Source organism: Brassica napus, chromosome C7 (assembly GCF_020379485.1).
Source record: "Brassica napus cultivar Da-Ae chromosome C7, Da-Ae, whole genome shotgun sequence".
NCBI lineage: Eukaryota > Viridiplantae > Streptophyta > Magnoliopsida > Brassicales > Brassicaceae > Brassica > Brassica napus.
In genome coordinates this window covers 24987893-24998887 of record NC_063450.1, presented here as the reverse complement: position 1 = coordinate 24998887, position 10995 = coordinate 24987893, and the positions used below count along the sequence as shown (strand labels likewise).

General features: G+C 42.7%; 1 protein-coding gene across 1 annotated transcript; it reads left to right on the top strand.

Moving 5' to 3' along the window:
- Nucleotides 1-9801: 9801 nt before the first annotated feature.
- On the top strand, nucleotides 9802-10143 carry LOC106369532 (glycine-rich cell wall structural protein 1.0-like). Its single transcript, XM_013809675.2, has one exon. The coding sequence runs from the start codon at nucleotides 9802-9804 to the stop codon at nucleotides 10141-10143; it is 342 nt and encodes a 113-aa protein (XP_013665129.2).
- Nucleotides 10144-10995: the final 852 nt, after the last annotated feature.

Sequence of the window (10995 nt, the reverse complement as noted above, 5' to 3'; positions counted from 1 at the left end):
CCATAGTGATACCGCAACCAATTCCTGGTGTTATTCAAATACAAAGAACCGTATATGACGAGTTTCACCAATTAATGTTTGAACACACTGATCAGCATGTACACGCCTTTGCTCAAGCACAATGACGGTTTATATCTTGAGACGGACCAATTTTCCAACTTTTGGTGCTCTGAATGAAGATGCTCCTGGCCGAGGTTTATTCAAATTTTAGGCACACATGTTCGATTATCATGATGGGCACAGATACAGGTATCACAGTTTGAAGAGGCGTTATGGTACCACTACAAGAAAACATAATCTTAACGAGGGCGGTTTTCCTCGTTATTTCGTCGTAAAAGAGGCTTTACGACGAATTAGCGAGGAAACGCGTTTGCTCGTTACACGTCTGTCGTAACACATATTTCCTCGCTAATTCGTCGTAACTTAGCGAGGAATATATTTCGTCGTAAAGACGAAGTAGGGCGATTCGTCGTAAAGACCACGTCAATATTCTACGTAAGAACGTCGCTATAATTCCTCGTAAATACCTCGAAAATAGTTCCTCGTAATCTACACGTAAATACCTTGAAAGAGTTTCCTCGCAAAATACACGTAACAACCACGAAATGATTTCCTCGTAAAATGGTCGTAAACTTTTCCTCGTTATTTCCTCGTAAATGGTTCCTCGTAAAATACTCGTTAAATGTTTCTCGTCATTTCCTCGTAAGGTTTCCACGTAAAGAGGTCGTACATTGGCTACGAATTTACTTCGTTTTTATTATTTTACAGAATTTAAAAATATAATTAAAAAATAATTAAAATTATTTAATTTAATAATAAATTAAAATTCAAAATAAAAATAAATCAATATGAAAATATTTTATATATAAATAAGTTTTGAATTTATATAATACAACAACCAAAAAAAAAATAAGGGTCGTTCATCGCCCGGTAGAATTCATCACTCCTCCTCGTAACATCCGCCTCGTTATGTACGTCGGATGACTCGCCTTGAATGGGATGTTGTTGTCGCATGTTCCTCAACATGGACTCCCATTCCGGATTTGTGGCCGCAATAACGTCCAAGAAGCCCTCGACTCCACCCATACGAGATTTTGTCGCGGTCAACTCGTTACGCAGCTGAGCGGACTCTCTATGCAGCTCCGTGACTTCATCATCCCGTCGCTGACCATAAGACGATGTCGCTCTCGGAACATCGTTGACAGAACCAATACCCAACGTCCGTCCCTTTTTTTAGGGACAACCTTAAAAACAAAAAATAAATATTGTAAGTAAAAATTTAAAGTTAAATTAAATGAATAATTAAAAATTAATTTTTTTGAAAATTTACCTCCTCGTAAATCTTATCCACTTCAAGTGTGGATAAGGTGACGGGTAATCCGTCTGTAGACTGCTGGGTCAGCTGAGTCTGGCGGTCTTCAAACCGAGCAACTAAGTCGTTGTAGATTTGCTCGGACTTGCCATCTACAAATACGCCCGCCTTGTTCTTGTGGGTCCTCTCGTAAAGTTCCATAAGAGACGGGAGATGTCCCGTCTCTCTGGCCTAAAAAACAGTTAAGAAAGTTAGAATAAATTAATATATGTATTAAAAAAATTATTTAATAAAATATTTAATTACCATTTCCAAACGGACACCGGCGTGGGGTTTTTGGCCCGTAGTGTGAAGCATCGGCCCGTTCCCGTGCTCATCGACCGTGTTACGGGAGTTAGAGCAAGCCTGGGCGATTCTAATGGAATCAGGAAGGCGCCAATAACGGATGAGGCCATCCCACACATCCGTGGTGAGCTCAGCGGGTTTGCCACGCTCATACCCCTTCACGATCCAGTCACCCTTCCAGTTGGAGACCGTGTCCAACAAGCGAACTTTCGCTTTCGCGTTAAACTTCTTCCTCACCCTCTCAGTGATCCCCAAGGCCCAATTATATTTTTGCTGTTGGAAAAAATAAATTAACAATTAGTTTTTTAGAAAGTATATATATAAATCATGAAAAAATTAAAATATATATAATTAATTACTAGAAACTTACAGCGTAAATTTTGAACCACGTCTTTCTGACGTAGTGAGGCGTCTTACTCCAGTTTGGATGTGCCATGGAGAAGTAACCCTTGATCGTGTCGGTTACGTCCGATGCAAGACATCCGTCAACCCCCCACCTGGAAAATACAAATTTAAAATATAAATTATTTTTTAATGTTATAAAAGAAATTTAAACGAATTAAAAAAAAATTAATGCAACATACCACAACGTTCCGTCCGGTCGGTCTGGGTCGATGACTGGTAAACCTTCTCTGCCTGGCAGACTGAGAATGTCTTCTACAGTGTACTGCGAGTAAGGAGCACTCGGAGGCACCATCAGATCAGGATGAATATCGGCGGCCATCGGAGGTGCCATCGGAGGAGGCACAGGAGGAGGCATCGGAGGAGGCACATGAGGAGCCGATGGTGCACTAGAAGAAGTAGACCCAGAGACTCTCTGAGTGTACTGAGTCACGGGGACAATCTCCTGGCCCGAAGAATTGGGAGCGGAAGAAGAGGCCGGGTCTAAACGACTACCCGGCTCACCGAAGATCTCTCTGTAATGGGCAGTAAGTCTTCCTTTTCGAACCTGGGAAAAAAATGAAAATTTTAAAATTAACATCAACAATATATTTCCCAACATTATCCACCTAATCAACACTAAATAACATAAAATCCGCAAACCTATCTAAATTCCCTATACTAACCACCTAATCTATCCTAAACTAACCAAATTAGAGAGGAATCAGAGAGGCTTACCATTGCTACGAAATGGAGAGGAAGTAGAGAGGAAGTAGAGAGGAAAGAAAGAGTGAGCGCTCGGGTGTATATATAAGATTACATATCGTCGCAAATTCGTCGTAAGTTTACGACGAAATAGCGAGCAGTTACAAAGGCCCGTGTTTTTTTTACGAGGAAATTGCGAGGAATCACAAAGGCCCGTGTTTTTGTTTACGAGGTATTAACGACGATTTTGCCTACGTGGAATTAACGAGGCTTGCTTTCCTATAAATATACTCACAACTCTCATTCTCAAACCACACATAAACTCCCAAATCACACACCTATCTGAATATTCCTCAGCAAAATCATATTCAAATTATAAATATTTGAAAAAAATAGGAAAAGGATAAGATATTAGAATTCATGTGGGCGAGACTTACGTATTATAATTGCTGGAAGTCTTGCCACATGTTATTCTGGTATTTTGATCCTTTTCCCTTTTTTCTAGTTTTTACACTACGAGGTATTTACGACGATTTATGCTTACGTGGAATTAACGTGTTTTATGTTTAAATCTTTTTACGTGGTCTTTACGACGATTTCTGCTTACGTGGTCTTTACGACGATTTCTGGTTACGTGGTCTTTACGACGATTTATGCTTACGTGGTATTTACGACGATTTCATCCTACGTGGAATTAACGAGTGTTATGTTTAAATCCCTAGAATCCGAAAACCGAAACCCGAAACCCCATACCCGAAACCCGAAACCCCAACCCCCAAACCCGAAACCCGAAAGCCCAAACCCGAAACCCGAAACCCAAACCCCCATCTTTAATTTTCTACTTCATATATTCCAAACCCCATATTTAATTTTAAGTTTCGTCGTTATTCCTAAACCCCAACCCCCAAACCCGAAACCCGAAAGCCCAAACCCGAAACCCGAAACCCGAAACCCGAAACCCGAAATCCAAAACCCGAAACCCCAAACCCCGAACCCCTAAACCCGAAACCCAAACCCCAAACTCGAAACCCGAAACCCGAAACCCGAAACACGAAATCCAAAACCCGAAACCCCAAACCCGAAATCCAAAACCCGAAACCCCAAACCCCGAACCCCTAAACCCGAAACCCCAAACTCCGAACCCCTAAACCCCGAACCCCAAACCCCAAACCCCGAACCCCTAAACCCCAAACCCGAAACCAAAAACCCGAAACCCAAACCCGAAACCCAAAACCCGAAACCCCAAACCCCAAACCCCAAATCCCATATTCCTTATTTTCTACTTCATATATTCCAAACCCCATCTTTATTTTTAGGTTTCGTCGTTATTTCCTCGTTGGCTTACGTTGTATTTACGACGATTTCATCCTACGTGGTTTTTACGACGAATTCATCCTACGTGGTATTTACGACGATTTTGTCCTACGTGGAATTAACGAGTCCCGCGTTCTTTATTTTTATATTTCGTCGTTATTTCCTCGTTGACCTACGAGTCCTTTACGACGATTTTTTGTTACGTGGAATTAACGAGTGTTATGTTTAAATCCCTTGAATCCGAAACCCCAAACCCCATATTCCTTATTTTCTACTTCATATACTCCAAACCCCATCTTTATTTCCATTCCAAACCACAATTCCCACATTTGCTTATTCATAAAACAAACTCCCGGCATTACCTTATTCATAAAACAAACCCCACATTATCTTATTCATAAAACAAACTCCCTCATCTTATTCATAAAACAAATACATCAATCGGATACATCGACATTCTCGTCATCACTAGAAACATCATCATTTTCATTAAACTCGTCTTCAACAGCTTCGTCTGTGGCATCATCGGTAAGATCTTCGTACTCGTGATTATGCGGATCAATGAGAAGGATGTCATCAATTTCTTGTTCAGGTTCCTCAACTTCATTTTTCTGTTCTTCTTGCAATGGTGGTTCTTCTCCACTGATGATTCGTCTTCGAGGTGTAACTTTGATCACTGCTAACCAATTTATACATGAATCTCTCATCCGAGGGTATGGAAGGAAGCTAACTTGGTCTGCTTGTGAAGCTAAGATGAAAGGCTCGAATTTGTTGTACCTTCGTCCACCGTTGACATCAACTACACCGAATTTGTTAGACCGAACACCTCTGTTGATGACGGGGTCGAACCATTCACATTTGAAGAGGACGCATTTCAGCTTCAGTATCCCTGGAAATTCGACTTCAATAATCTCCGTCAAGATCCCGTAGAAATCTGTTTCCCCTTTCACACATATTCCATAGTTACTGGTCGCCCGCTGTCTACCATAGTCATATGTATGAAAAGTATAGCCTCGTGTGAAATACATCTGTGATGTGGTGACCTTTACAAGTGGAGATTGAATTACTTCGTGTAACCACTTAGGATAATCTGCATCGTCGTCGTCATAATCAACCTGCAAAAATAAAGAGAATGTTAATGAAATACAGATAATGTATGAAAAAAAAGTTTTAGTTAATACCTGATTCCGCAACCACTTAATGAAGTGTTGATCTTTCCTTTTGTCTACGTCACTTGTGGATATACCAGGAAATGTTTCTTCGACTTGAGAAACAAATAGGCTGTAAAATCACATTTTATAGGAATGAATCTCTCGCAATTATACAATTAATTATACTTATATGTGTTTCGAAGTGTCAATATATGTTACCTTTCAAAATAACGCATCAATGGATCTTCGCAATTGAGTAGAATATAGGTGTGTGCACTATGAGCGTCTTCTTCACTCGACCACCAAACCTCTTTAGACTTCCCACCGAGTCGCCCAATCTGGCTAAAGATGTCTGGAACACCAGCAACTGCATATGTTGGCGCAACACCACCATCATCATATCTTCTTGGAGCTCTTCTCCGTGTACGTACTTTTGACGCAAAGTAGTACGATGTGAAGTGAGAAACTTCTTCCGTCAAACTTCCAGCAATTATAGAACCTTCAACTTTGGCGAGGTTCTTTGCTTTTCCCTTCAAATATTTCATGGCTCGCTCATACTGATACATCCATCCGTAATGTACAGGTCCACGAAGCAATGCCTCATATGGGAGGTGGACAGCTAGATGCTCCATGACGTCAAAAAATCCGGGAGGAAATATCTTCTCCAAGTTGCACAATAAGATGGGAATGTTCTCCTGAAGCTGTTCCACAACTTCTTCTTTAAGAGTGCGTGTGCTCAGATCCCTGAAAAATGCTCCAATGCCTTTTATATTCAAAAAAAAATTAAACACATTGTTAGTCATATATTATTTTGTAAATTATTGTGATATAATACACTACGTACCTGCAAGTGCTTCATGTACGTTTGTTGGAAGTAGCTCCGCAAATGCAAAGGGCAGTAGTCGTTGCATAAATACATGACAATCATGACTCTTCATCCCGGAGAACTTTTGACCCTTTTCAACACATCTAGAGAGATTCGAAACATACCCATCGGGGAACTTCACTTCTGATGCCACCCAGTTGAACAACACCGACTTTTTTTCTGAAGATAATCTGAATATCGGAACGGGAACTTGTCCATTGCTTTTAATATGTAACTCGCTTCTTGAGCAAATATCCGGCAAGTCCAACCTCGATTTTATGTTGTCTTTTGTCTTCCCTGGGACATTCAATATTGTATTCATGATGTTCTCAAAGAAATTCTTCTCTATATGCATCACATCGAGGTTGTGGCGCAGAAGAAGATCCTTCCAATATGGCAACTCCCAAAATATACTCTTCTTGTGCCAGTTGTGATGAACACCGTAAGAATCTGGCATATTACGAGGGACATGCCAATTACCACCCCAACGAACTGTTTCGTTAGCTCCGTAGTAGTCGATTTGCGCTTCAATTTGTTCTCCAGTTAGATATGGAGGAGGAGTGTCTCTCACAACCCTTTTGTGCCTAAACAAATTCTTGTTTCTTCGGTAAGGATGGCCAATGGGAAGAAATCGACGGTGACAATCAAACCAACTTGTCTTCCTACCATTCTTCAGTTGAAACGCATCTGTCGTTCCATTACAATATGGACAAGCTAATCTCCCATGTGTAGTCCATCCAGACAACATCCCATAGGCAGGGAAATCACTTATGGTCCACAAAAGCATCGCTCGCATCGTAAAATTCGTCTTCGTTGAACAGTCATACGTCCTCACCCCTGTTGACCACAAATCCTTCAACTCTTTTATCAGTGGTTGTAGGAAAACATCCAGGGACCTTTTTGGATGGTTCGGACCAGGTATTAATATGGTCAAGAATAGTAACTCCCGTTGCATGCACATCTCCGGTGGCAGGTTGTATGGAGTAAGAAAGACTGGCCACAATGAATATTGTCTCCCTGACATTCCGAACGGACTAAATCCATCTGTGCATAATCCGAGATACACATTCCGGATATTGCTAGCGAAATCTGGATGTACTTTGTTGAAATGTTTCCAGGCTCTTGCATCTGATGGATGAGTCATCTCACCATCCGTCTGAGTATGCTCGGCATGCCATCTCATCTTTCCAGCAGTCTGCTCTGATTGATACAATCTTTTCAATCTGTCTGTAATTGGTAGGTACCACATCCTTTGGTACGGTACCCTATTACGTCCCCGTCCTTGCGGCTTGAATCGTGGCTTCTTGCAGAATCGACATTCTTCTAGCTTCTCATCATCTCCCCAATAGATCATGCAGTTGTCGATGCAAACATCTATCATCTCCGAAGGCAACCCAAGACTATAAACCAGTTTCTGAATCTCATAATAAGAATCAGCAGACACATTGTCTTCCGGCAAATACTCTTTAAACAAGTCCGCCCATTCGTTCATGCAACTTTCAGGTAGATTGTGATCAGTTTTAATATTCATCATTCTAGCAGCTAACGACAATTTAGAGAGACCTTCTCTACAACCACTGTAAAGTGGTTGATTCGCCGCGTTTAACATTTCGTAAAACTTTTTTGCATCTATATTAGGTTCTTCATCTTCATCAAGAGCTACGAATGCATCAGCTATCATATCATGAACCCTATCATAATCTACCATCTCCTCCTGATGGTAACTATGTTCATTATGCAAATGATGATCAACCGGTTCTTTTTCCTGAAAATTGCTATTACTACTAGTAGCTTCATTTTGATCATAATTAAAACCTTCTCCATGTTGAAACCAGATATAGTAATTTGCCGATTTATTAAATGCTTCCAAACATTTTCACGATTTGCCAGTTTCGAATTGTTGCATTTCCGACAAGGACAGAACATCTTACCACTTTCTTGGGCGAGCGGTGTTGAATCTGCTTGATGCATAAATGTCTCCAGACCCGCAAGGTATTCTTTCGTCACTCTCCCGTTAGCATCTCTATGCATATACATCCACTTCCGCAACTCGTAAATAGTCCCGGAGCCAGCCATTTTTTTTCTTTCACGTTTTTTGTTGTTGGTGTGTTTAAAATGATGTTCAAACATCCATATTTATAGGAAAATTCGAATCTGGTAGTTGTAATTTTGCAATGAATTTACGACGAAAATTAATTAGGTGGGCAAAACGTGTAAAAAACGTGTAACACCTATAAAGTTGGTGGATTCAAAAATTTCCTCGCTAAATACACGTAAACTATTACCTCGTAAATACCACGCAAAGTTTACGTCGTATTTACGAGGAAATAGTTTTTCCTCGTAAAATACTCGTAAAATTACATCCACTTTACGACGAAACAGTTTTGTCGTTACGTTATGAGGAAATAACGATGACTTTAGTTTTTCACGTAAATTCGTCGTAAACTCGACGCAAATTTACGAGGATTGTTTTTCCTCGTTAATTTTCGTCGTTAAGCATGTGTTTTCTTGTAGTGTATGGATCATCCGAATTTAGTATACCGGTATTCTGTTGCCTCAAGGCCATCTCTAAATCATCCAAACCCTCGGTTGACACTAAGAAGACGTTCTAAGTCACAGGACAACGAAGCAGTGTCTCTCTTCCAATATCTCCCGGCCTTGAACACAACAACACAAGACCCAACAAAATGCTCTCATTCCTTTTTAATATTTGATTAGCATTCTGATATTTGGTTAGTTTAAACTAAATGTGTTCTGATTTTGGTTATGATAATGATAGACTTTGGGGTGGAGAAGGGGACTGAGCTGGAGCCTGGAAAGGAGGTGGGGATGGAGCTGGAGTCAGGGTGGAGGTGGGGGTGGAGCATGGGGCCGAGGTGGGGGCAGCTGGAGCATAGAACCGAGGTGGGGGGGGGGGGAGCTGGAGCCTGGGGTGGAGCCGTGGGAGGAACTGGAGTGTGGGGCGGAGGTGGCGGCGAAGCTAGAGCCTAGGGAGGAGGTGGGAGTGGAGCTGGAGCCTGGAGAGGAGGTGGAGATGGAGCTGGAGCCTGGGGTGGAGGTAGGGTGGAGGTAGGGCGGAGCTGGAGCCAAGGGCCGAGGTGGGGGGGGGGCAACTGGAGCCTGAGGATGAGGAGGGGGTGGAGCTGTAGTCGAATTTGTGCCTATTTCCAGATACATACCTCCCTTTCTCGATCTGGTGCTTCCCGATTTAATTCTTCCCCCCATAGTGATACCGCAACCTATTTCTGGTGTTGTTCAAATACAAAGAACCGTATATGACAAGTTTCACTAATTAATGTTTGAACACAGTGATCAGTATGTACACGCCTTTGCTCAAGCACAATGATGGTCTATATCTTGAGACGGGCCAATTTTCCAACTTTTGGTGCTATGAATGAAGATGCTCCTAGCCGAGGTTTATTTAAATTTTGGGCACACATGTTCGATTATCGTGATGAGCACAAATACGGGTCTCACAGTTTGAAGAGGCGTTCTGGTACGGATCATCTGAATTTAGTATACTGGTATTCTATTGCCTCAGGGCCATCTCTCAATCATCCAAACCCTCAGTTGATACTAAGAAGACATTATAAGTTACAGGACAACGAAGCATTGTCCCTCTTTCACTATCTCCCGGCATTGAGCACAACAGCACAATACCCAACAAAATGCTCCCGTCCCTTTTTAATATTTGATTAGCATTCCGAAATTTGGTTAGTTTAAGCTAAATGTGTTCTGATTTCGGTTATGATAATGATAGAGCCTGGGGTGGAGGTGGGGACGGAGCTGGAGCCAGGAGAGGAGGTGGGGATGGAGCTGGAGTCTGGGTGGAGGTGGAGGTGAAGCATGGGGCCGAGATGGGGGGCGAACTGGAGCATGGTGCTGAGGTGAGGGGGAGCTGGATCATGGGGCCGAGGTGGGGGGGGGGAGCTGGAACCTGGGGTCGAGCCATGGGAGGAACTGGAGCGTGGGGTGGAGGTGGGGGCGAAGCTAGAGCCTACGGAGGAGGGGGGTGGAGCTGGAGCCTGGGGAGGAGGTGGAGATGGAGCTGGAGCCTGGGGTGGAGGTAGGGCGGAGCTGGAGCCAAGGGCCAAGGTGGGGGGGCAACTGGAGCCTGAGGATGAGATGGGGGCGGAGCCGGAGCATGGGGCCGAGGTGTGGGGAGGGAGCTGGAGCCTGGGGTGGAGTCGTGGGAGGAGCTGGAGCGTGGGGCAAAGGTGGGGGTGAAGCTGGAGCCTGGGGAGGAGGTGGGGGCGGAGCTGTAGTCGGAGTTCCAATATGTGGGCCTATTTCCGGTTACGTACCTCCCTTCCTCGATCTGGTGCTTCCCGATTTAATTCTTCCCCCCATAGTGATACCGCAACCTATTTCTGGTATTGTTCAAATACAAAGAACCGTATATGACAAGTTTCACCAATTAATGTTTGAACACACTGATCAATATGTACACGCCTTTCCTCAAGCACAATGATGGTCTATATCTTGAGACGGGCCAATTTTCCAACTTTTGGTGCTATGAATGAAGATGCTCCTATCCGAGGTTTATTCAAATTTTGGGCACATATGTTCGATTATCGTGATGAGCACAAATACGGGTCTCACAGTTTGAGGAGGCGTTCTGGTACGGATCATCCGAATTTAGTGTACTGGTATTCTATTGCCTTAGGGCCATCTCTCAAACATCCAAATCCTCGGTTGACACTAAGAAGACATTATAAGTTACAGGACGACGAAGCATTGTCCCTTTTCCACTATCTCCCGGCCTTGAGCACAACAGCACAATTGTTGGGGTCAAAATCGGTCACGACGGAATCAATGTCTGAAAGTCCGTAAAAATCGGCATGAACGTTTTTACGAAAAATAAATCTTAGAAAAAGATCTATTTTTACGAAGAATCTTGCGTAGAAAACACATTTACGAAA